Genomic DNA, 27,290 nt, shown 5'->3' on the forward strand with positions numbered 1-27,290 from the left:
TGTGTGTGTGTGCCCACACTTAAATGCTCCAAATTCCAACTCAGAGCAACATTAACTGAGACTCTTTTTGAGACGGAAGTTTAAACTCTGAAAAAACTTCAGAGGCGAAGCATTAAGAGCTGAAGGATGGGAGTGTGTGTGTGTGTGTGTGTGTGTGTGTGTGTGTGTGTGTGTGTGTGTGTGTGTGTGTGTGTGCTTGCGTCGGATTGTTGCTGAGCACAGCACTCGTACGTACGTGTGATTAAAAATTCAAATGAGTGCCTTTAGAATCGATGGGAGGCTTTGAGCCTCCGTAATGAGGCTGATATGTGAAGTTTAAACAGTGGAAGCTGCAGCTGGAAGTGGCGCCGTGGAATCAGACACGCAGGGAAAAAAAGAGGGAGGAAGGCGAAGAAAAAAGGGAAACATTTGTGGCTTTGATGCAGCAATATCACCGTGGGGCATGGTGGGCTGGATGGGGCTGGATGGTACTGAGGATCCGGAGCGCCTTCAGAATGTTTGCAGCGTCCCCCAAGATAGCATTTCCAGCAAACCCTCGCCAGTCCAGGACAAACTGGGAGGAAAAAAATCACAGGGTGAAAATGGATGAAAGGAAAACAGAGAAAAGTGGATAAGCAGAGTGGCGGTCACAGAGGTGGAGGTGAGGAACGATGTGGGGCACAAAGAACTGTTTGCAATCATCTGTCAGTCCTTTCGCACACACACACACACACACACACACACACACAATACAGCGAGAAGCAAGAGGGGATTTGGTGTGGGGAACTGGGACAGACAGGGAGAGGTATTAGTTCACGTGTGTGTGTGTGTGTGTGTGAGACCACATACGGATGCAGTGTCACACACACACACACACACTGTTCTACTTCTATCTGTGGAAGCAGTGGGAGTCTAGTGCCACTTTGAACTTGCCTACCATTAAAAGCCTGACAGAGTTTTGAAGAGGCCTATTGAAAGAGAACCTGTGCATTTATGATGTAAATGTATTTTTTTTCCGCGACCCTTTCTTCTTCTCCCCCTCTCCATTTTTTTCTTTTCTTTTTTTTTTTTATTTTGACTGCCTTTGAAATTTTTGTCATGTGCACTTCCAATTTAGCAGGCAGCAAAGACTTCTTCTTCGGCCCCCATTTTTGCTTTTTCGCAACCATCCATCTCCACGTCAACCTGAAAGGAATTGACAGAATATTTTTTTGCTTGATTTTTTTTTCTTTAATGTGATCATCGCTGTTTCCGTTGCTTAGCTTGTCAGAGTTATATTGTCTCATTCAGATCATTTCCTGACAGATTTAATTCTTCAGAGGGGGATGAAATAAGCACTTTTTCAGGATAGTTTCTTTAAACTTTCTGCTGTTACCTTTTCTTTTGTTAACAGCAGAAATCCTGTAAAAATATGTTGGAGTTTCTTTCAAACGTGTAGTTCTGTAATGTCTGCGTTGTGTTTAACCTACATGCTGAACAGCGTGAACATGTAAGCACCTTCCTGTATGAACATTTAGGGTGAAAAATGCAGTTTGCAGGCATGAGGTTTTTAGAAACTTTGTCACAAAATGAACATTTTGGCTGTTGATAGATTACATTTGAGTGAATGATGAAGTAGCTCTTAAAAGACTTTTTCGTGGTTTAAAAAATCCCATTAAATTTTGTGCTGATGATGTATTTTCCTTCTTTTGGAAATCTCTGGTTGCGTGTTCCTGTTCTCCTTTGATAGCAACAAACATGGAGATCATGTTAGTTTAAATTGTCTAAATGCTTTGGAGAAGTTTTCTTTCAGTTCGAAACAACACCATGTGTAACCAAGCTGCACCAGACAGAAGTTACGGCTGCTTCAGTTGGTGATTGTGGATCGACCTGATTACATTTTACATCAATGAAAAATCTAATATTACACTGGTAAATTTCATATCCCAACTCTATTGCTGAAAAGAAGCGGTGCGATGTCTCTATGTGTGTATTTATTAGTTTCTTTTTGCAGGGAAAAGGGACATAAATTGCATGACCTGATACATGTTGAGTTTAAGATGTTCGTGCACAGGCAAATCTAAGTGCATATACATCCTTTGATACATATAATTTTGTTCTCTGGGAAGTTACCAGAGATAAACACTGATGACAGCTCATATTTATGCACAAATAAAAATTTACCACCCTCTTTTTGTGGCAATGAAATATATGTCTTGAAATGATTCGAAACCATCAAAATCTACAAAAGTCTGCTGGATGTGTACAAATCAGGGAGACTGCCGCTGGCATGCATTGTGCAGGCTTCCTCCATGTGTGGCGTGAGGATTTCTGTCTGTACTGTAACTGTTCGGCGTGACAACAGTCTCCAAACAAGAGCAGCAACACTTTTAGACATGAGATACCTATTAGAGCTGATGTGAATCATACTTCACTGGGAGACCACCTGTAGGCTTGGAGAGATACTTTGGGCTGTATCCTTCACTTATTCACTAGCACACACCTGCATGTTGGGTTGTTGTGCCAATGCCTGGTGGCTGAGTCTTAATAAAGCCTAATCCCTGCCGCGCATCCTTTCTCTGTTCCAAAACTCCCGCTGCTCGTCTGCCTCAAGAGTCCCGTAATTTACTGTCACAGAACTCCTCAAACCGGCCACCACACAGTGTGCGGAGGGGGGGAGGAAGAGGGGATGGGAGGGAGACGAGCTAACGCAGATCAACATCAGAAAAGAAAAGAAAAACTAGACCAACTTCCCCTTCTGGAAAATAAAAAAGAATAAAGTCTTAGAAAAATAATGGGGGGAGGCAAGGAACTGGTTTCTCCCAGACTCAAACACACACAGCGCTTCAGCAGCTTTGTTTAGGTTTTCTCTCTGTTTTCAGAGAGGAGGAAAGGAAGGGGGAGAAATTGCTAGGTGGTTGTCAACAGTTGAAGCTACAGCCACACCTGGCATCGTGCTACTGGTCTTTGATCACTTGTCGAGTGAAATTCCGCCACTGGATTAAAGGGAAGGAGGGGGCAACCAAGGGTGGGAGGACTAGAAAGAGTGACAACGAAGGAAAAAAGAGAGAGGACGTCTTGCCTGAAACGTAGCCCTGCGTGTTTTGTGCCTTTAATGTTTCGTGCGCGGCCCTGTTGGCTGTAATTAAAATCAGCATGAATTGTTGAATTTGTCTCAAACCAGCCAGTTCTGTTCCTGCCGCACACAAGATGCAGGCTCGCTGTCTGGATTTGCAGAGTTGGTTAAGAATGTCGTTTCTACGCATGCAGAAAAGGAACATGAGATTATTTTAGAAGACTGTAAAGTTTTAGCGAGTTCTCAGTGTAAATCTTGATAAGCATGAAAATCACAGGCAGAATGGGACATCCCGCCTGACTTTTAATGAATTGTAGACTCAAGAGAAATGAACACGGATGCCACATGGCAGTAACCAAATGCATTTAGACCAAGCGGCAACCTCTGGCGGTTAAAAGTGAAGCCTATGCGGAAGTGCATAAAGCTACAGTTCACTCTTTATCCACTAGGGGCTGGTTCCAAAACAGAGCAAATCCCCATCGACTCCCATGTTAAAAAGACCAACTTCACGGCAGAAATAAACATGTTTACAGCCTGGTTCAAAAATCCATTTACAGTTTAATAGGTCAGGTTGACCTTCATGACAACTGTGGGAGGAGTGAATTTTTTTCTAACTCGCCCGTTTTAAAGTAATTTAATCTCGAAGTTTGGCATATTTAGGGGCGTGTCCTTTTGATTGACAGGTATCAGATCTCCCGCTTCAAGTCAGAAGAGCGTAGAACAACCGTAGTTTTTAGCCGGTTAACAACGTGACTTAGCTTTAGCCCACTTACCTCCGTTAGCTGGTTAGCTCCCGTTACCACAGGGTTTGCTCGGTTAGCTTATAGTTACAGAAAGCTCAGAGTTCGCTCCATGTCAATCATCCGCCATGACGCTCACAGCCCCCCTCTCAGCTCCACCTCCTTGCCCATATTTGTATTTTCCGGGCGAGACGACACGCATGACTTTGCCAACATGGCGACGGTAGGAACCGCCCACCGAGCTTCAATTCAGCTCTTCAGAAACCTATGTGTGACGTCACGGAGGCTCCGTCCATCTCTTTATATACAGTCTATGATTTAGACATACAGGGTCAGCACAAGTTCAGGTTCAGGTTCAGTTGACTTTATTTGTACCCGTAGGTAGATTTATTAGATTTGCTGTACGGTAATTTCAGGTTTGGCATCAAAAAAAGACAGTAACAAAATAGACACATAAACAGACATTCTGACATTCACAATGACTCGCAAAGTCAAAAATCAATAAATAGTTACATCAATAGATAAAAATTATTTAAAATCCTATAATTTATTAAGGAGGACTTCTGCAGATGGAACAAAACTGTTCCTGCACAAGTTGCTGAAGTTAAAACTGAGCATCAGAAAGAGACGGAAAAGAGACTGAAAGGACTTTAAATGTGGCGTGTTAGTTTGTGCCAGATGGGCTGGTCTGAGTATTTCAGAAACTGCTGATCTACTGGAATTTTCTCACACAGACATGTCTAGGGTTCACAGAGAATGGTCTGAAAAAATAGAAAATTATAACGGAGCAGCACAATGTTGGAAGAAAATGCCAACAATGGGCAAACTGGTGTGTGAGACATTTTCTTGGCATCAGTGCAGCATGGTTTAAAACCACCACAGCCTACCTGACGATCGTTGCTGACCATCTACAGTGTAGCATCTTCTGATGGATACTTCCAGCTCACAAAGCTCACATCATCTCCAACTGCTTTCTTAAACACAACGATGAGTTCACTGTACTCCAGTGTCCTTTTATTCACCAGATCTAAGTCCAACAGAGCAGCTTTGGGATGAGTTGGAATGGAAGATTCTCATCGTGATGTGCAGCAACTGTGTGATGTTTCACGTCACTGTGGAGCAAAATCTCTGAGGAATGTTTCCAAAAGCTTGTTGAATCCACAACACCAAGAATTAAGGCAGTTGTAAAGGCCAAACAGGCTACTCAGTCGGCCTTCACAATGTGAAGTGCAGGAACTGTATGTGTGTTTTCTGTCATGCCTGTAAAAGGCTGATGCTTTTAAAGACAGGGTGATGAGCTTAGTTTAAAAGGCTTGTAAATTGGTTTTCTTACAAATAACAGTCATTGTAACAGTAAAACTTAAACAGGAAGATGTCAAGACATAAAATGGCAAAAGCAACTAACTGTATTTAACCCTTTAAAAACTGCAATAGAAATGGTCTGTAGAGCTCAAGCTAGAAGCTCATGAAAGTTTGCAAAATATAGGCTACATATATCCATTCATTCATTTCCCAAACTGCTTAATCCAATTCATGGTCGTGGGGAAGCTGGAGCCTATCCCAGGAGCCTTTGGGCAAGAGGCAGGGTACACCCTGGACACCTTGCCAGTCCATTGCAGGGCCACACAGGGACAAACAACCACTTATGCTCACACTCACTCCTAGAGGCAATTTAGAGTAACCAATTTACCTAACATGCATGTCTTTGGATGGTGGGAGGAAGCTGGAGTACCTGGAGAGAACCCATGCATACATGGGAAGAACTTACAAACTCCACACAGAAAGGCCACTGACCAAACCCTGCCCCAGCCAAGGATGGAACCAGTGACCTTCTTGCTGTGAGGCCACAGTGCTAACCACTATCCCACCATGCAGCCCATATATGGCTTTAAAAAAAATAAAAAATCTGAAACGAAAATCTGAAATAATACAATTTCATATTCTGCAGATTTTCTTTTACGGAAATCGTACCAAATAAATGCAGATAAACATGAACAGTTAATAACTTATTTGAACAAAATTCACATAGTTTTTGAAGCAGGTATTTTTTATGTACCAAGTGCAGGTTTACTTGTGTGAGTACTGTGTACTGTCTACTGTAAGTTCACCACAGCTCACTCACCTGCTGAAGTGTGCAAAGAGACAAGAAACGTCTGAGTTTATAACACCCAGATCTACTGTAAGTGCTGAACAAGAAGAGTCTTTATCTGTTTCTGCATTTGCTGTTTCAACTCAAAGTTGCAGCTTTGGGAGCATCCAGCCAAATGCTGGTTAAAAACTGGAAAAATGTGTTTATTTCAAGAAAGAATTCATTTGAATCAGGATTTTAATTATCTAATACCAATGCTATGAATATGATAGTGTTTAAAATAAATGTAATCCTTTACGTATTGTAATCCCTTGGGACAATAATGAGGAGAAGCAATAGTTATTTTATAATAAAGGGTTGAGATAACAGTTAAATGGTGAAAACGTGAAACAGTGATGTGATAACAAACACTTTTAGTAGTTGTCAATAAGATGACAACTACCTAAAAAATTTGCTCTGCTAAACAATAAAACAGGCTGTTAAAGGGTTAAAGGGCACATAAATAACAGCGCCAATGTTTGCTGTATTTTCTGAGTATTTGCAGTGACTCCCTTGTGATTTGTTGGTGGCGTTCATCACTTCCACTGAAGCCCTGCTGTAAAAACAACAGTCAAACATGCCGGGACATCCAAGCTAAACTATTAGCGTTACCGAGTTAACACCTTCTGTGGGAGTCATGACGCTGCACCATTGCTTCAAATGATGGGAGCGACCTTGAGCGAAGCCCCAGGAATTCCCACCGCTTGACAGCTGGTTCTCACGTATGCCCTTGACTTAGTATGTGCTAATGCTGTCTGAGATCTTTGAGAAGAGAACTACTGGCATGCTAATCTCTGCTATGTTTGCCATGATTCTAAGAGGTCTGTGGCATGCAGAGAGAGGCGTTGACAGCAGAGATACCAGTTGTTCAGTCCTGCATACTGGGGCTGCACTGGCAGATGAAAGGGAGAAGAGATTCTCCAGGTTGCTTTGGACACTACAGCAACTGTTTGAGGCCGATGGTGGGAGGGGCAGTCATGGCAGCTGCTTTGAGTGTGATATCAGCATGGACGTCCCCCAGTAAAGAGCATGCAAACTACACTAATTCAGTCACATACCCACATATAGTGCATATCAGAACATGAGGGCTGGTATGTAACACAAGCTCTTGTCTTGAGAGCACTTAAATAAAGTTCTCCCACATATCAGGCGTCTCTGAGATGTATAGGTTTCTTTCAACAAGTGACAGACTATGGCTTCATCTCTGAGCGACACGTTGAGTGACACATGTGTCTGAATCATGAAAAGCAAGACATCTGCTATGAATGAAGCAGGTTTGAGTAAACACACACATCATCTGTCCAATGAAAGCTTTTTTAATATTATTATTATCAATATAATAAATAATTTAATAATAATCCAAATGGAACGTAGAATCTCAGCCCACATTAGATACAAAGTAGATATTTGTCTGTCAGGTTGGTTTTAAAAGGGAAACCCTGATGTATAAAAGTGTCTGAAAGTGACAACGTCAGTGTAAAATGAATCCTCATTACATCCAATGGCTCCATATACAGTCAATAGAGTTAAAACATTAAAGAACCGGAAGTCGAAAAGCAGGGAGACTCAGTTTGGTCCTACGAGGGTCGTGGTCCTGCAGGTTTGATTCAGGTGTGTTACAGCAGGGAAACATTGAAAACCTACAGGACTACGACCAGGATCGAACTGAGTAGTCCTGTTCTACAATACTTCTTTTATGGACTTATAGAGGTGTGTATGTTTCATACGTCATGCCCCTCTTACCTCCGCCTGTCTACAGACTAAGTTCTCAGCCGAGTCTCCCGACAGCTTCCAGTCATATGATGCCAGTCCGTTTAGCCATTACTGTCAACAGGCAGTTTGGAAAGGAAAATCCCATCTTTGGGATCCAAAGGCACATTTATTTATTTATTTATCTATTTATTCATGTGAAAATCTGTCTGTAGCAGCTAGCGCGATAGCAGGACACCTGCTGTGTTTATATTTTTACCACCTATGAACGTCACCAACATGCGAGTCACGTGATGAAAGCTGAGAACAGTCTTTTCTTCACAACACCGTACCTGTGATTTCTAGTTGTCCTGCTACATTTGCTGAATTACATCTGAAAAAGCTGTGAAAAAGACCAAATTACTCACCTAAAGGTTGCAACAGGAGTGGTTGCATCAGTCTGTAATTGGGGATAAGTAGGCCTGCATTAACTACTAATAATCAAACTGAGTTAGTTACAGTGAGGTCAGATCATCTCTTCCTAAGTCCTAATAATGATGATTCTGCAGTCATTTAGCAGACGCTTTTATCCAAAGCAACATAAATATGATAAATTAGCCATAGCAGCTAACCCAGTGCATGCCCTGTTAATGGGAGGAAGGTGGAGGACCCAGAGAGACCCCATGCTTACATGTGGAGAACATACAAACTCCACACCTCCACTCAAACCTTCTCCCCGACCAGGCTCAAACCTGCGACCTTGCTGTGCGGCCGCAGTGCTAACCACAACGCCACCCTGCTGCCTGTGACAAACATCCAGATGCATTTTTCACTCTGGTTCAACAGGAAAATGCTTCTGCTTGGTAACTTAACGTTGGCAGTTTCCTTTTTTTTCTTTTTTTTTTTTTTCTCAGTACAAAGTGAAATTCTGGCATCTATTTCAGCCCAAAGCTGCTGTGTGTAGATGTTTTTAATCATCAGAAGATCTGTGTAATTTATGTCTGGTCCACTCGACAGAATCCAACCAGAAACACCAGCATCATTAAATGTTAGGGATGTCCAGCTGTTAGGGGAAAGTGTGAAAAATATTTGATATTTGAAGTATTTTATAGAAACGGTTGAGGCAACATTTTCTCCTCAAACGAGAAATAAGATATAAGAAGTTTATAAAATGAGACCAACAGTGAATCCAGGAACTGGATCTCTCATGAGGAGAGATGTTTTCCTGTCTGGCCACCAGATGGCAGCAGCTATAGGTTGTGAATTATCCTTTCAGTCTGTTGTTTTAGACAAGAAGACCACGAGGAAGACTGATTCAGTGGACGTCATGTAACATTCAGGACAATGTGACATCATATTAGTTCATGCAAAGTTTACAAAACATGTTAAATTCTTGGAATAAAGCAATGAAATTGTCACTGAGACATAAAAAAGAGAGATTTTCCACATCTTCAGTTTGTTGTCGTTCCCGTTTGGAACAGTTAAGAAAGAAAAGGAGCGTTATTTGGAGTTTAATCTGTGTATGTAATCCCAAAGGATTGCAGCAATCTGCTCACATTTTTCCATAAAACAAGTCTTTAGTGTCTTTCAGGCTGCTGGTTTAAGCCTGGATGGTTGTGGCCGTTCCACTAAGTGGGAGTAATGTTGTTGTACCTTTGAGCTGGAAGTTGAGGTAGTCTGAGAGCCGAATGGACACCTGCACCTGCATGAATGGCAGAACTGGTATGAAGAAAGACATCCCACACAGGAGAGTGATGCTGTTGTGTTGCAGGTCCTGCCTGTGATTCTGCAGTGTCTGCATGCCGAGAGGAAACACTGATCTGGCTCCGCTTGTGTCTGTGAGTAGAGGTAGTCTAAGTGAAATTGAAACACTTTTTTCCACTCTAATATGGTATAGATCTATACAAGATACAACAATAAGATCTATACAACATATTGATATTGTATAGGTGTATATTGTATCCTATTCTAGCACATTATATATTAATGCCGGCCACTTTTTCAGCTCCACTTTGGTTGGGGGCACTTCTTCCGTCAGAACTGCCTTTACATGAACAGCTTTAGATAAGTCTCCCAAAGATCAGCAGAGGACTTTACAGAACCTGACGAACATGCTTTATGATGTTAGTTAAAAACTTTGTTTAGAGATAGCGGCAGTCTGTGCAGCACCAGGTCCCAGTCAGTTTGCACGCTGCCCAGAGAAGGGGTGTCCAGTTCCGGTCCTCGAGTGCTACAGTCCTGCAGGTTTTCCATGTATCCCTGCTCCAACACGCCTGACTCAAACTAATCTGTCATTGTGCAGAACTTCATTGGCTGTTGGATCCATTTAATGGAAGCCAGGTGGGTGTGATCAGGGATACATGGAAAACCTGCAGGACAGCGGCCCTCGAGGACCGACTTCAGACACCCTTGATCTAACTCAATAGTATGATTTTAACATTTTCCACACAGAAACATCACAGAACAGAATACTGACCTGGAACCATTTATAATAAACCTGTTTGTGGTTTTAAAACATCTGTTTTTACATGAGAAAATCTGAGGAAGGCCTGGTGATGAGATATATATGGATCTACTTACCATGTACGCACAGACGATGGTTTTTGTTTGGATATCTACAAACCAAAACACTGATGGAAAGCAAAACAAAAGTAGATATATCCAGCATCAGTATCGACCCTCGGGGACTGACTTTGGGCACCCCTGGCTTACAGACATTAAAACAGCAGATGGCATTAAAAATGACAGAAATCTTTACAACTCCTACTATAATGGTCACACACTCTAGTTCTTCTGGTTGGTTTCTCAGTCCTCAGCACAAGTAATTATGTCCTTGTTGAACTTTTAACCTCCACAGAGCTTGTCATACACAGGCTACAACAGGATCTCCACAGGAACATCCCTACTTCTTGTCTGGTTTATTAAAGTGCAGACATTTGTTAAATTCTCCTCTGGGAGATGAGAAAGACCAGAAGTTCCTTTGGTTTTGTGTTCTGTATGATGGACACACACTTCCGTGTCTTTATTGTATCTTAAAAGTTTAGATTAAGAGCAGATTTCTGAAAGCATGAACTACTGTAGTCTCATTGTTTGTGTTCCAGTGGGAGTTTACTTGATGGATGGGCGCAAATACTTCGACGTTCTCGTTTGTGATACTTGCATATGTTTGTGCTTGCAGGCATCTGTGGTCATGTGGGCATGCAGCAACCTCTCGCAAGCCTTTCCCCTTTGCCTCAGTTCCATGGGAACCTGTGAGCAGCTAATCCTCCTCTCTTTTTTGGAGAAGGCTCCTCCAAACAAATCATCCAGTTCTAAGACCCGCTGCTCCTCAAGTGGGCTCCTGGCTCTCTTTGCCAAGTCCCACCATAAAAAACAAAAAGAGAAAACCTCTTTTTTCATATGCTACACATAAAACAGCTACCTACCGTGAGGCAAATCCCTCAACTCTTTCTCTTTTCTTTTAAGAGGAATGGCAGGAGAAAGGAATGGGGTGTGGATAAGCCTGACCAGCAGGAGACTGTCAAGTTGAAGGACTAAGATGACCTGGTTTAGAAGCAGGGGTGAGTCTGAATAATGGCTGCTCGTGAAGGGGGTCATTGTGTGATAGGAGACTGAAGGAAAGTGAGGATAAAGGCGTGGATCTCAATACTTTGATGTGGCTCTGTCTGCTTTCCTTCATTATGCATCACAGTGTGTATGTAGTACAGTATAAAAACCTCCTTTGTGTCTGTTTACGGCACAGACCTGAGCCAGACTTCTTTCCTCTGCTGCGCCCATTATTTTTATAGAAAGGACACCTTGGGAAGAATCTGTGTGTTGCCGTATTAATCAATATGCATTTACAGCTATAAAGACAAACACTCTAAGGTCAAATCGACACATATAAGTCCATTTCTCCATAGTTTTACAAATTATTCACTTTGAATTTTAGCAGATAATTTGGCCTCCTTTGTACAAACAAAAAGACCCAAAGATTGGGCTGGGAAAAATTTCCCTTTTGGGAAATTTGAATTGACCAGCAGCTCCCCAATTTACCCGTATGCTCGTATTTATAATAAGATAAGTAGACAAAATGAATCAAATATGCATATTAGTAAAGGATTTAGGAAATATAAAAGAAGTATCCTATTGCAGGTTACGAACAACAAGCTAGTAGTCACTGGTATGCAGTCTAACGGCCCTGGTGACAAAGAATCTCTTAGACCAGCGTTTTTTAACCACTGTACCGTGACATGCTAGTGTGCCGTGAGAGATCATCAGGTGTGCCGTAATAAATTATCCAATTTCAGATAATCGGTCTAAAAAGCAGCTCTGTGTTTATCCCAACAGGCCCAGGTGAAAGATCATAAAATTCCTTTTACTTATCTTAATCTGATTTCTATTCGAGGCCCTTTGACAAGATGGACTTTATGTCACTACAATAGACTTAAACATAAAACATTTTTGGTTTCTGGTGAGCCTTGGGATTTTTTTCAGGGAAAAAAAAGTGAACCTTGGCTCAGAAAAGGTTGAAAAACCCTGTCCTAGACCTTTCTCTCCTCTCACCGGAGCTGCTTCTCTGTCTGGTCATGGTGTAATGAAGGTGGTGTTTCTTACTGTTGAAAATGTCCCGTAGTTTCCTCATCGTCTGCTGTGTCGCCACACTTCTATGGCTGTGTCTGTTTATGATTGTTTTAATTATGTCATCCATGATCATTTAGGAACCGTGTGCCGTGTCTGTGGTTCCTATTCATGTGGCAACAACTTTATGACCTCTGTAAATATAAAAGCTTGATCAGCTTGTCTGTGGACATAATAAAAGTAATATTAATGAACCTCGGCACTCTTATAATGTTTAGGACTCACACACAGAGCTCCTGGTCCTCTATCAGTGCAGTTTGTTGCAATTTGAAAATACACGACCTATCTAAAAGAAAAAGTAACCACCAAAGTTTAACTTAGCAATTAGATAAGAACATCCCATTGAATGATTACTGCATGGATTATTATGTTCCAGCTGGTATGAAGTAATATAACTCGAACTAAAACTAAGAAGAAACATCCTGTGGTCATGGAAGAAATGATATCTGATATCTGACATATCAAACATATGTCTGTTGATATGAGAGATCATATCTTTTTAAGAAGGGTCAGATTATTAAATTAATTAAACTACCAAACCTTGACAACAGTCCAAAACATTATTAAAATGTTTTAATGATGGTGGAGAATCTTCATCTTCCAGGAAGAAATGTGTTTGGAGAGACACCTTGAATGATGGTGATCAGCTGAAATGTTTGGTAAAATCGAAAAACCAATGTCAAAAGTTATGACTGTGTTTAATCATGAAAGTAAGAGCATTTCCACCTGCACACTAAAGCCTCAGGAAAACCCCTAATCAGTGAGGATAATAAAGCAAAACTTATATTTGTAAGGAAACATAAAGATTGGACTGGATTGGATTGGTTTCAGGAGCATGAGACGTCATGTGCTTGTTTACATATTTATATGAACATACATACTAATCGACCTGCAAGATCCTTTTGATCCTTCAGCTGATCCGTCTCATATGTATCTATATGCTATTTTATGTCTGACAAATTGGTGATTTTCATCAGTGCATCTGCAGAAAAAGGAAACGATGGTCTCAAGATCCAGTTAAATATATGTATATATATATAAATATATATATATATGTATGTATATGTACATATATATATACATATATATGTATATATATATATACATACATATATATATACATACATATATATATATATATATATATATATATATATGTATGTATATGTACATATATATATACATATATATGTATATATATATACATACATATATATATATATATATATATATATATATATGTATGTATATATATATATATATATATATATATATATATATATATATATATATATATATATATATATATATATATATATATATATATATACATACATAGTAGCAACATTGTCACCTGTTGCTACTATGTTTTATCTTAACATGCTTGCTGCCTGATGAGAAGGCGGTGGCTGCTTGTTCTTGTGTTAATGTCTTCACAGATTTTACATTAAACGAACTGCAATCACACATTTTTCATTACTCCAAGCTAATGCATTCTAAGACGAGTATTTTTAAAGAAGTAGAAAAAAAAACAAACAGAAGAAAGTTTTTAAAGAAAAAAACCCTTTATTTTCTCTGAAGTAATACTTTAATATTAAATAAAAAATGAACGGTGTACAATAAATTGTTATAGCTATACTGTTGTGTTTTTCTCAAATCTCTTAAACCCCTTAAGCCATTATATATTTTTTTAAATGTACTGTGTAAAAATACATGCACACAGTAAATGAAAATCTGCTCCACAATATTTAGGGCTCACATGTTGTTGGTGTCTTTTAAGCACCTCAAAGAAAGAGTGCAAAAATGGTTTGTTACAATGCCTGAATGAACTGAAACAAAACACTTTTTTTTTTTTTTACCTTTGCTTGGTTCCTTTTCCTTATTTGACAGAGGTGTCATGCTAGTAAAGATGCCATGCTATTTTTCATAGTATGTGATTTTTTTTTTTTTTTTTTTAACCTTTATTTGGGCATATGTGGTTTAAGAGGTTCAAACCACACTGGTTTTGAAACTGTTTATACAGATGGTCCGATGCAAACAGTGATTAGTAATGTTCTGTGTTTTACACTTATGTGCATATTTGTATATAAACTAAACTGAACTGGTTTAAAAATGATCACAAAGGCAGCCATGTCTTTGTTGGCCATTTATTGGTATAATTTGAAGCATACATGTTGCGAAAGAGCAGCACAAAAATTCAAACATCATTACAAATATCTGAGGATAAATTTGAGGATTTACAGAGATCCAAAAATCACATTGCAGAAAAACTTAAAAGCACTTTTTTCAAAGCAAAGAAAAACACAGAAATGATTCTGACAAGATGTTTTAAAATGTTTCTTTAGTTTTGAACATATCTTGTCTCTGACTTTTCAAAACAGCCCAGTTTTTTTCTTGGATCACCTCAGAAAAAAACGGACTAACAGGTGAGGGAACATAATCCTGACAACGACCACCACCGAGGTGTGGTGCACACACCATGTTGTATGAAAAGAAGAAGGTGCCATGAGTTAACATGCAGCTGTCAGTCACATTTCCACTACGCAGATCAAATGAACACTGTCCAAGCAGATCACTGTTCCAGTACGTGTCTTCGTCATAAATAGTAAAAGAAAGTTTGTTCTTTGCTGTCATATTGATGGGTCCAAATTCAAATGACTCTGGCCATTTAGGATTGTCGTTATTGGTTATAATGGCAGTGCGTCTCACCTTGTTACCATACTTAACCACCACAGAACCATCAGTTTGCGTCCACTTATCACCATACAGATGTTTTGCATGAAGTCCAAACACCTTTAACGTTGCAAGACCCTTCCCGACAGGGCAGCAGTTTGAATGGACATGTGGGTTGTTGTTGCAGACACAAGCACATGGATCTCTGGGATTGGACTGGTGCCCAATCTGACAGCTTCCTGAACATTTTTTCCACAATGCATTTTTCATAATATACTTCTCCACCTCTTGTTTTAGCCCTGCTGTTGCATGATGACCAGGTGGCAGTATGGTGTGTAGGGGTTTCAAGTTGTATTGGACCCCATCTGGTATGGTTCTCAGAGAATTGATCCACTTGAGGTAAACTGAAGGGTCTGATTGCCCTTGGAAGAGGATATCAGGTTGGTGTATATGTCCGCCTGTGACGACTGTGCTGCGCTCATTAAACAAGCTGCTGAAACTTGGAATAGAAAGGCTCTTTTTCTTTTTATTACAGTATATCATCATTGACTTAATACTGTCCGGATGCACAAAGCTGGCTGAGGCTTCCACTGTCAAGCAGTCGCAGATGTCTGTCACCGATTGTCCGTTTATGTTTGCCTCACAGGTCCTGATGGCAGTGATGGCCTTCATCACCCCTCCCAGAGTCACTAATGTGGTGTAGTGAGTACCGTACGTGTCAATCAAATCCTGATATTGTACCGCAGTTTTATTTGAATACGAAGGAAGGGACTTCACAGCCGATTGGAATTCATGACTGAGTGGAGGCTTTGCCTTCAGTCGGTAGCTGCAGAAAAACAAAAGTAAAAACAAGATAGTGTTGCTTTAAAATCTAAAATTTAAAACTGTATCAGTCTTTATTTAACTAAAGCTCTGGAAAATTAATCTAGTGAAGATAAATGTGTGTCCATACACTCACCGATAGAAGTTACAGGACACGGAATGGCGCAGGAAGGTGAAGCGGTCTTTTTTGGCTCTCTGCATAGCAAAGTTACACTCTTTGGATTGGGAACCTGCATAAATTGGTCCATTTTTGGTACTTACGTCTACTGTTAAATTAAGACCACTTTTCCAGTTGTTGGACACGGCTGACATGCACTCTCGGGTTAAAGCTTCAGCAGAGTTATACGCTACACTGTTGACCTTTAGGCTGCACTTGCGGAAGATTCGCCAATCGCAAACAGCAACTGGGACCTTTTGAATGGTGTTGTTCAAGTGGCTATTTCTAACCAGCAGACAAGTGCCGTTTTTATTCTTCCATGCTTCGGTGTTGATGACAGAGGCGCCTTTTCTCTCCATTTTGACGATGTCGAAGCCTTCTCCTCCCAGGTTGTAACCAGGGATGAAGTCATACTTCTCACATTCCTTCGATGAACCAACGAAGCTCACAGTGGACTCAAGACGCAGGCGACCCCACGTCAAGCACAGGAGGATGAGTTGCCACAGCTTGACCATCTGTGGAGGGAATAATAGACAACATAGAGAAAGTTCTTATTCATAAAATCAGACCGCAAAATGTAATCAAATGTTTTCAGGCTCCATAAGATAAAACTCATTCTTTGGACAAACTTAAAGTATCTTACCTTGACTGCTGACAGCTGGCTCAGCCGTCTGTCGTCTGACTTGTAGAATAATGTTATAGTCCAAGAGGTGGAGTCCTCACTGCCAATCAATATTCATTTATTCTACCCAGTTTTGTGGGTTTAACACATTTTTACTGACCTCCCACCATGTGAGGAATGTTTCATGTTACACATGCTCACATTTCTTCAAAGAATTTATTCATAATATTATGTGTAATCCATCCAAAAAAGCCTTAAAAAAAAAAACAACATGAAGAAGTACAAGTGACCTGAAAACATTTTTATTCACCATATCAGCAGTAATACAACTTAAACTTGTTTCATGTACAAGTTACTGTAAAACCACCGAAAGAACAAGTAATTACTTCATGTAAGTAACGTGAACTTGAAAGCATCATACACATTGAAAAGGAAAAGATTTTGTGAAAAAAGTGAACTTACAGCATAGGGCTGGGCGAAATGACGATATGTGACGTTTGGACGATAAAAAATGTCCATCGAGGCTTTATTGTTTACGCCACGATAAGGTGCTTTACTGCAGTGTTTTACGTCAAGATGCACGCTGCAAGAAATAAACAAACAGAGAAATATGGTAGCAGACGCGTTTCAGAGCAGGGTAATTCACTAAAAGATGATTAGCCAATGAAAACTAATGAGCTTGTTCATTAAAGAGGGGAAATTTCTGATGCATGGATGCAGTTTGGATATAAAAAGACCGATATGGAACCAACGACAGACGTTGCATAAGCAGCGTCAAGTGGTGGTGAAAGCGCTCATAATAAACTCCAGACGCAGACGCTGCAACAATCATTTACCCGTAAAACATTGTACGGCCATAGTTACCGCAGATGGACGGAGATCACTGCTGCTGTTGCCAAGCACATCTGACAAACAACTGATGACTGACACAAGATTACACAAGCAATTTTATATCATTATTTATATTGTTATGGGGATATAAAATGAGCTATATCGGGATATGAGATTTTGGTTACATCGCCCAACCCTATTACAGCATGTCCAGATTTATTGAGCTCATTTATGCTTTACAAACTGAAATCATTCCAGTTATCCTTAGTTTGTTAAATGGAGGTTTTTGAGTTTGCAACAAGCGGACTTGTTAGATCTTTGAAACCTGGGTGTTGTTGCAATATTAGCTTTTTATTTGCAGTGAAATATTCCAGTATTAAGGACAAGATTAAAGTAAAATAGGAGGATTATTTTAATCTGATTAGCAACCAGGACATGTTTGAATGTCAAAAAGGTGTTTATAGTCATAAGTGGATGGGTTTTGAGTTGTAGGTTATAATAAAAAAAAATGCATGTTGATTTAAAACTAGGTAACTTTCTGACATAAAAACATGTATTTTTTTTTTACTTATTTTGATGGCACAGTGATATTAATCATGCATTTTCCTGAAGCTGTTGTTGCCCTGCAGCATCCTGAAGCTGAAAGCACAACTCTCCAGTTTGTGTTTCAGCCTGGAGCTGCATGTTAAGACTTCCTCAACGCGCTCCATAAACCAGCAACTGGAAATCAACATACTGGTCATTTTGATTGTGAGATGTGACTGTTTTTTTTTTTTTTTTAAACTCAAAACGAAACAGATCTAAAATGAAAATGTTATTTTAAGTCATTTAACTAACGGCTCCAGTCTTCAACATTTTACAGCAATTTGAACTTTTTCATTGTTTAAGTCCACACTCTTCATTAACATATGACAGTAAACCAGACTGCATATAGTCTGACCATGCAGCAGAGGTGATGACCTCCTGCTCTGACTGCAGCTTGAAGCTGGAAGCTGTGTGAGGACCAAACTTCTTCTGTGTTCTTTTAAACGGCAGATGTGCGCAAACCGAGAAGAGTAAACATTACATGATTTCACGTTACTCATCAAAAGTCTCCAATAGCACCAGAAAGTCACTGAACTTGTGATTGCTTTTTCTTTACTTAGAGCTGCTAGAAGGATAAATAATAAAAAATAATAAAAATAGCACCAAAGTGCTGAGATTATAGCAGAAGTCTACATCGTACATCAGTGTAATCCATGAACTGAGAAACTGAGCTCTGACTAACATTCTGCGATTGATTAATTCAATTTTTTTAGGGCGTTAATTTTCCTGTAATAAATTAATCATAATGAATGCGTTAAAGTCCCACCCTTTGTCAATATTTAAGCAATATAATGCTGGTAATGGCATGGAAGATTTGAAAAACCTCTCAAATATTGCAGAAAAGTTTTTATGCTCTCATGAGATGGATCTTCAGACATCAGACAGGAAATAGTTAGAGATGAATTCAGCTACCATCCTTAAACAACAATGAAATGCTTTTACAAGAAATTAACGAGCGGGGCTTCAAAAAGCTGTGGGAACCCACTCTGAAATAACACTTGTGCATTTGTGTGCGATACATACAGTGTGATGTACTTTGACCTTTTCTAAGGTTGAGTGTAAAACTTCCTATGAAGAAGGTTGGGTGACGACGACCATCTTCAGCGGTTAAATAGACATTTAAGTGTCAGTTTCTAAAATCGTTGGATAAAAACACTGTTTTTGTTGGGAGGTGGCTTTACACATGAGTATGAGATGGGAGGGAGTGTTCACACCACTGTTTCTCGCTACTCCTTCATCAACACCACCGTTGTTGAGTACAGGGTGAGGTGAATTATATAAAATGTGATGCGGAGGCCTCACAAGCTGTTGAAACATGCCGTGAAAATATAAATTTATATATTTATTGATTCTGAGAACGCTCATGTGAGGTTTTGCAGATGTGAGGACTAAAGGTTTCTCAAGGCCGATGAAAGTAATGCATGCTAGCCTTATGTTAGCCTGTTTTCACATGTGACCTTAAACCAGGACCAGTAATGGAGTTGTGACTGTGGACCTAGAAACACTAACTAAATATTCAAAAACTGAAATCAGGAACCTTGGTTTTAAAATGGACAGTGACTTTAAGCTGGACAGTCAGATTCGCTCTGTGGTCAAGTCCAGTTTCTACCACCTAAGGCAGCTAGCCAAAGTAAAGCACTTTTTATCACGACAGCACCTTGAAACAGTGATCCACGCCTTTGTCACCACACGGCTGGATTACTGCAATGCACTTTACTTTGGTGTAAGCCAGTCCGCACTTACTCGCCTGCAGCTTGTACAAAATGCTGCTGCACGTCTTTTAACTGGCACTCGTAAATATGAGCACATCACCCCTGTTTTATCGTCTCTTCACTGGCTGCCCGTGCATTTTAGGATCCATTTTAAACTTCTTTTATTTGTTTTTAAATGTTTGAATGATGTTGCCCCCCCCTCTACCTCTCTGAGTTGTTGCGCCCTTACTCTCCGACGCGGTCACTCAGGTCGGCTGACCAGCACCTCCTGAGTGTACCAAAAACCCACCGTAAACTCAGAGGGGACAGAGCCTTTTCAGTTGCAGCTCCAAAACTATGGAACAAGTTGCCTTTGCACATCCGACAGGCCTCTTCTGTACCTGTTTTTAAATCACGTCTTAAAACCCACCTGTTTTCACTGGCTTTTAACACCACCTGAGATGTGGACATTATTAATCTGACTGTTTTTATCATGATTCTACCAGTTTTAGAAATTTTTATATGTTTTTGCACTCTGTATTTGTATTATGATCATTATCTCTGTTTTATTCTGTACAGCACTTTGGTCGACTGTGGTTTGGTTGTATTAAAAGTGCTATATAAATAAAGTTGCAGTTGCAGTTGCAGGAGCTTCTCTCTTCCTCCTGGATGTTTTCTTCTCAATTATGTTATTTATTCAAACAGTTTTTTATACTGGGCGATAGAGCATTTTCATTTGGCTGATTATAAACTGGAATATTTGCAGAGACATATTTAATATACGCTACTTTATCAGGTCCACCTTGCTAGTACCAGGTCGGACCACTTTTACATTCTTCATTCTTGGTGTCACATAGTCAACAAAGTGTTGGGAACTTTCCTCAGAGATTCTTTTCCATGGACATGATGGCATCACATAGTTGCTGCAGATCCACACACATCCAAGATGAGAATCTCCCTCTCCACCACATCCCAAAACGCTCGGTTGGACTGAGATCTGGTGCCTCCTGCTGCTGGAAGCAGCCATTGGAAGATGGTACACAGTGGTCATAAGGAGATGGACATGGTCAGCAACAATACTCAGGCAGTATGTGGTGTTTAAACCATGCTCAGTTGGTACTAAAGGACTCAAAGTATGCCAAGAAAATATTTAGCATATCATTAAACCAAACTGCAGGTACAAGTCAGAATGAATCCATGCCTCATGCTTGTGCCAAATTCCAATTTTATTTTCAGAAAATAAAGTATGTAATTTTCCCATTACACCTGTCACTGAACTGGTTCCCTAAAAGGTTCTGCTTTTGTACCCCAAATGTACAATTTGGGCCACATAAAGACAAAAACTGCACTTTTTGAGTGCTGTCTGGAATCTACAGGGTACAAACTATGGAGGGCTAATAATACGGTGAAATACTAAGAATCATTTCTCTGAAACAAGTCTACTGTCAGGCCAGGCATCCCAGCTCCAGTCCTCCGGTGGTGTCCTGCAGGTAGCCGATGTTTCCCTGCAGCAACTACTGATTCAAATGAGTGGGTCATTCACAGACTTGTGCAGAACTAGAGAAAAGCTTTTGGAGAGGCATTTTATTTGAATCAGGTGTTGCAGTAGGAAAGGATTCATTACCTTCAGGACACCAGCCCTCGGCTTTAATAACTGGATCATAAGAAATCGTCACTCTGCTTTTTTACTCTCACCTGTCACTCCGTCTGGAGCTGCACCTGCTGGTCATGCTTTTCTGTAATTATCTTTGATATATGGGAACATTTTTTTATATGTATTTATTTATTTATTCATGTTAATATCAAAGTAAGTATGCTAATAGTGAATTAACCTCAAACATGTGATTATTAGTGATGAAATGGGCACAACCTGTTCTACAGATGTAAATCAGTTTTGTTGTGGATAGACCCAGAAATGGGACGGGGAGAGAGAGGCGGCCGTATGTGCTGAGGACAGTAGTCTGAACGATTTGTCTGGATGGTTGACAGTTTCTGACTGTTTAACTGTGTTTATTTAGAAACAGAAGGCAACATTGCAATGGAATAAACACCAATGGATGTAAAGAAGCCAAATCAGTCTGATCCTGAAAAATATGGGATTCTATCTATATTTTTGTTATATATATATTGTTATATAACTTAATCATCTGTAATGATGTTAAACTGAAATCCAGAGGTAACGAAATTGGATCAAACTTATTGAAAAAGAGGCGGAACAGGTCTAACAATGCCACAAGACAGACATATCACCATCCCATCGTTTAGAACCGGCCGGTTAAAATGATGGGATTGTTTCAGTCCTGTCCGTTCCACTTGAGAATAAATATTTCTATTTTTGTGTTACAACATTTATTTATTTGCCTGCAATCAGTGTGTGAAAGGAATTTTAAGCAATGTAGAAAAATTTGTCCTTGAAAACATCTCCTACCCTACCACTGTCCAAAGAAAGTGCTTCTTGATCATTGGTTCCATATTAACACTCAGAGTGTACGAGTGACTGCATGCAGGATTAAGCTGGTATAGAGAGTAACAGACGAATAGACCTAAAGGTCATGTAATAGAAGGTGAAATCAGGTATAGTATGTAGCTGTTTAATTCAGACATTTAGCATTTATATTAACATATGCAGGAGAAGTCAGCAGGAGCGCCGTGTGGTCATGGCAGCTTCCCATATGTCTCACAGCTTTGTGCTCAAAATAACATGATTGTAACTGAAAATCAGTCCTAAACCTGCTTTTAACTCATAATTCCTACTTTAAAAGAAACCTTTGCTGTTTCTCTTTGCAGAAAAACTCGTCCCATTAATAATGCTCGTGTTTTAAAGAGAAGTTTTTTCAGAACTTGATTACATTTCTGGGTAAAATAGTAACTTGTTTCATATTATAATGCAGACAGGGTTACGCTTTAGTCTTTATAGAGCTGTTAACAATTCAAATAAACAAGATATTGTTTATGAGTTATTGTTTATCTTTGTGCTGAGTGTCTTTCCTCCTCTGTCAGCTGAAGTTTTTGAACTTGAGGGGTTTGACACGGGGGAATAGATGTAGCTATCCATCATCTATTTATAACACAGACAGCAGGTGTGCGTTACAGAGAGGCAAAGTGATTGGTCGGGATCCTCAGAGGACTCTTTGTGCTTGTGTAAATGTGTACCACACACACATGGAACATACAGTACTTGCATCTGCCTCATGAGAATATGCATACACACATACACGCAAACACTGAAGTGTAAAAATGAAACTTTTGGTGAGCGGGGAGACCGAGCACATGCTCACGTTTAAAAAAAGGTTATTTACCACACGTGTACTTCACTGCTGGTGTTTTGACTGCGGTACAGTTGCAGTTTTCTGCTGGACGATACCAAAAACAAGTGAAAACAAATTCTTTTTATGAGTTTTATTGGATGTAGAAATATGGTTGTGTTTGCATTTCTGTTTTATTCTGGTCATGTGATCCTCCAATATCACGATTAGTTCACACATATGTGGCACATGTTACTGTACTTTTAACTCTTTATTTCCTCATTTGTAGACTAACATGTTTGTATTTCATTTCAACCTTTGCTGTAAAAAAGAAAAAAAAAAACTTCCCAACATTTGATCAATCAATTAAACCATTAAAACTAAATTTAATTCTTTCATGATACTTTACACTAATTTTGTTGACTAAAATTAATTTTGTGTAAAAATACTACTTGAACCACCAAAATAAATGCAGAATCATCTTGCTATTAGATGTGGTGGTTAATTAAATACATACATCACATTTAATGGTGAATGATTTAGAAAGCAAATAGAAAGTTATATTCTTCATATTTACCATGTAATTATTAGACGTGAAAGCACTGTAAAATGCATTTTCTGTTGTGTTGTGGTAACATAGGTCTTAAAGATCTGGCACACAGACTGGATTGTGTTTTGATCACTGAGCCAGATAATGTGCATATTTTATAGCACAAAATATGCTTCTGCAAATGCAAAACATAGTTTCCCTACAAAAAACTAAAACATTACTCTGTTTTACTCCTGTTGCCCAGCTTCCATTTTGCTGTTATATAAAGCGTGAAGCTGACATCATGTATGGTTGTTTTAAAGACCACGTCGTGTTGTCAGTTATTCTAAAAGCTTGTTTCTGACCTGTCATGTTGTTACGGTAAGTTTTCACCACCTGTTATCCAAAAACACAAGCCAGGTTAGTTGAAGCGGGGAAAGATCTAACACCTGCAGAGCGGGAGTCCTATGAACAGCATGTGCTGGATAAACTCCGTAATAAACTCTCTCTCACACACCTTTACAAGATGTTTGTTAGTGGTTTATTCTGCACATAATTCTGCACGTACAGCCATTGTTTGCTAAGAGCTCTAAAAAGGCCACAAATCACACATTTGAACAAAGTTCAACTTATGCACAACTCATTCAAGATTTAATGCTGTTTATTACTTCAGCAAATGCATGCCCCACCCACACCCCCAACACATACACACATCTTGCATATTTATTCCTGTACAATGTAACATTTTCAACTTGTTTGCTTATAATAGCATGAAATCGCTGAATTTATTGGTGTAATGATGAACACACAAAGGACCACTTGAAAACACTTCAGGCACTATACTCTTTCACAAAATACAGACATACGTTTTAAGTTTCACACTGAAACATTGAAACACGAAAGTTTTACATAGTTAAGAGTGATCATATTTTTAAAAGTTCTCACAGAAATAAATGCTGCCTTCAATTAAAGGTTAAACGAAAACTGCAATATTGCAAAAGCCAAAGAAGCATTATCAGCAACAGGAAGTTGAATAACTGCAGGATTTTACCCTAACTGACTGACTTGGTACACTGCTGACCAGTATCTCCAACCAGGATCCCATTCCTGGTGTAGAAGATCTTGGCCAGAGACGTGCCCATTGGGGAGGGCTTGTAGTCTTGACATTTATCACCAGTAAGACCTGGTGCACAAATGACCTCGTAGGAAAAGAAGAGGGTGCCATAATCTAACGTACAGGTTACTCTCCACCCTCCTCTACGCAGCTTGGTCCAACACAAGCCAAGCAGATCACTGTTCCAGTAGTTGTCCCTATCATAAGCTGTAACTGTGAGTTTCCTGTTCACCTTCAGATTAATAGATCCAAAGTCAAATGTCTCTGACCACCTAGGATTGTCATTGTCCTGTATAACGGCAGTGCGCTCCGTCTGGGAGCCAAACTTAACCTCCAGTGAACCGTCTGTCTCTGTCCACTGGTCACCATAAAGATTATTTGCATAAAGATTATAAACCTTCAAAGTAGCGAGACCTTTCCTCGCCGGGCAGCAGTTTGACCTGAGATTCTGATTACTGTTACAGACACAAGCACACGGATCTCTTTTGCTGGATCTGTGTCCAACCTGACAGGACTCGGAACATTTTTTCAACACTGCATTTTTCTTGATGTACTTCTCCACCTCTTGCTTCAGTCCAAACTTGGCACGGTGACCGACAGGCAGTATGGTGTGCAGCGGTTTTAAGTTGTATCGGACCACATCAGGTACAGTTTTCAAAGAATTTATCCACATTCCATAGTTTGCTTGCCCTTGGAAGAGGATATCAGTCCCACCAATGTCTCCACCAACGACTTCTGTTCTGCGCTCATCAAACATGTGGCTGAAACTTTGACCAGAATTCAATCTTTTGCGTTTTTCTTTGCAGTGTTCATACATGGCTTTTATTTCAGATGTCCTCCCAAAGCTTTTGGAGGCCTCGACAGAAAGACAGTCTTTGACCTCTGTCGCAGAGAAACCGTTCAGAGACGCCAAACAGGTCTTGACAGCTGTGACTGCCTTCATTTCTCCCCCGAGAAACACTTGTGTGATGTAATGTGTACCGTATGTTTCAATAACAGAACTATACAGGTGTCTAGTATTACACGAATAGGAAGGAAGCGAGTTCACATTTGTTTCAAACTCTTTACTCAGTGGAGGTTCTGCTGCCAGTCGGTATCTGTGAAGAACAGAGGTACCTCATCAGGAAATTGCAGATGATCATATTTGATTTAGATGTTACATTAGTTCTAATAAATAATACAGCTGTTGTTGGAAATACATAGAAATCTGGCGTTAAAGAGAGAACAAATATCTGTCACATACTCACCTGTAGAAGCTGCAGTGAACAGAATGGCGAAAAAAGGTGTAGCGGTCTTCTTTGGACTTTTGCATGCCAAATTCAGAAGCCCTGGCGTGGGACCCTCCGAGGCTCAACCCGACACTGGTCACTGGGATATCCAGACCAATTTTCCAGTTGTTGGTCACGGCCGATGTGGAGTCGTTGACAAGACTTTCCACAGAGTCGTACAGAGTACTGGCGATCGACAAGCTGCACTTTGGGATGCCTCTCCAGTCCACCACAGCAACTGGGACCTTCTGCACCTTGTTGTTCATGTGAATGTTTCTGTACATCCTACATGAGCCATCTTTAAGCTTCCATGTTTCTGTGTCGATGACATAGGCGCCTTTCCTGGCCATTCTGACAATGTCAAAACCTTCTCCTCCGAGGTTGTAACCTGGGACAAAGTGAGCATTCTGACACTCCTGGGGGGAACCAATGAAGCTCACATTCGATGAAAGACTCGGGGGACTCCACACCCAGCACAGGAACATGAGTTTCCAGAGCTTTGCCATCTGTAAGGAGAAAACACAAGACAGTCATGAATTCATCTGTGAAAGGCCGAAGCTTTAACCCTTTATAGGGCACTCAATGAAATACCTTGAAATTAGACATTTTAACCTAAAATTGTCCTTCTGGTATGTACCAAGACCTCCATTATGTTGTTGCTTTAACTAAAGAAAAAGTTTCATGCTGAATATGAAAGAAAACAAAGTGATCAAAAATAGTCACTTGCCCCATAAAGGGTTAATAAAAGAGGTTTAGATGTGATAAATTACTTATTGGTACATATCACACACTAATTACCTTGAATGTGGACAGCAAGCTCTACTCAGTTGCTCAGAAAGTTCGACCTGAAATAGTAACGTACAGAAGGAGGAGTTTCTGTTGGTCATCTGATAATTGTAATATTTACCATTTAAGCTATTTTAATCGCACATTTCTATTCAGTCCACACCCTGCATGTGTCACCTTAAACAGGGTGTTCCCTGTAATGCAGAGACTGAAGGACAGACTACAAGATGAAGTGTTATGTGTGAGTTATTTTTCATAGATACTTAAAATCTTTTTTGTCAATCATTTTAACTACAATGAGACTGTTAGATTGAGACAAAACGGCTGCAGATACTCCTCATTTTTATTTTTATAGCACCAGGAAGACATGACAAAGGTGCGGGTATTTATTAAAACATGTAAACACATGTATGTTTTAGGGCTATGGGCACTCACATCAATCCTACGGGGGTCTGCAATCCTGCAGGCTTTCCATGTTTCTTCACTAAAACACAGCTGACTCAAACGAACGAGTATTGGTGCAGAACCTGATAGGCTGTTTGATCCATTTAATCTGATTCAGGTGCATTGGAGCAGGACTGCATGGAAAACCTGCCGGATTGCGGCTCTTGTAGGATCGAATTCATTACCACTGTTAAAGGCACGCTGGCTACCTTTTTATTTCAAGATGATCCAACAAATGTTGAGGATCTGGAGAGGATAAGAAATTGATCTTTATCCAGATAAACTGAATTTTCAGCTGAAAATAAATGCTAT

At 39.9% G+C, this 27,290-nt stretch overlaps 1 protein-coding gene across 1 annotated transcript in view; it reads right to left on the minus strand.

The window, feature by feature from the left end:
• Window positions 1-26,254, minus strand: part of LOC306772668 (uncharacterized protein) — a gene marked incomplete at both ends in the record, with an annotated part of 83,615 nt that extends 57,361 nt beyond the window's left edge. Inside the window, 6 exons of the mRNA XM_079262268.1 lie at window positions 9,245-9,386; window positions 10,748-10,939; window positions 14,615-15,710; window positions 15,843-16,378; window positions 24,428-25,577; window positions 25,728-26,254. Coding sequence (XP_079118394.1) covers window positions 9,245-9,386; window positions 10,748-10,939; window positions 14,615-15,710; window positions 15,843-16,378; window positions 24,428-25,577; window positions 25,728-26,254 — 3,643 coding nt within the window. The remainder of the gene's footprint in view (window positions 1-9,244; window positions 9,387-10,747; window positions 10,940-14,614; window positions 15,711-15,842; window positions 16,379-24,427; window positions 25,578-25,727) is intronic.
• Window positions 26,255-27,290: the final 1,036 nt, after the last annotated feature.

Source organism: Telmatherina bonti (assembly GCF_933228915.1).
Source record: "Telmatherina bonti genome assembly, chromosome: 3".
Taxonomy (NCBI): domain Eukaryota; kingdom Metazoa; phylum Chordata; class Actinopteri; order Atheriniformes; family Telmatherinidae; genus Telmatherina; species Telmatherina bonti.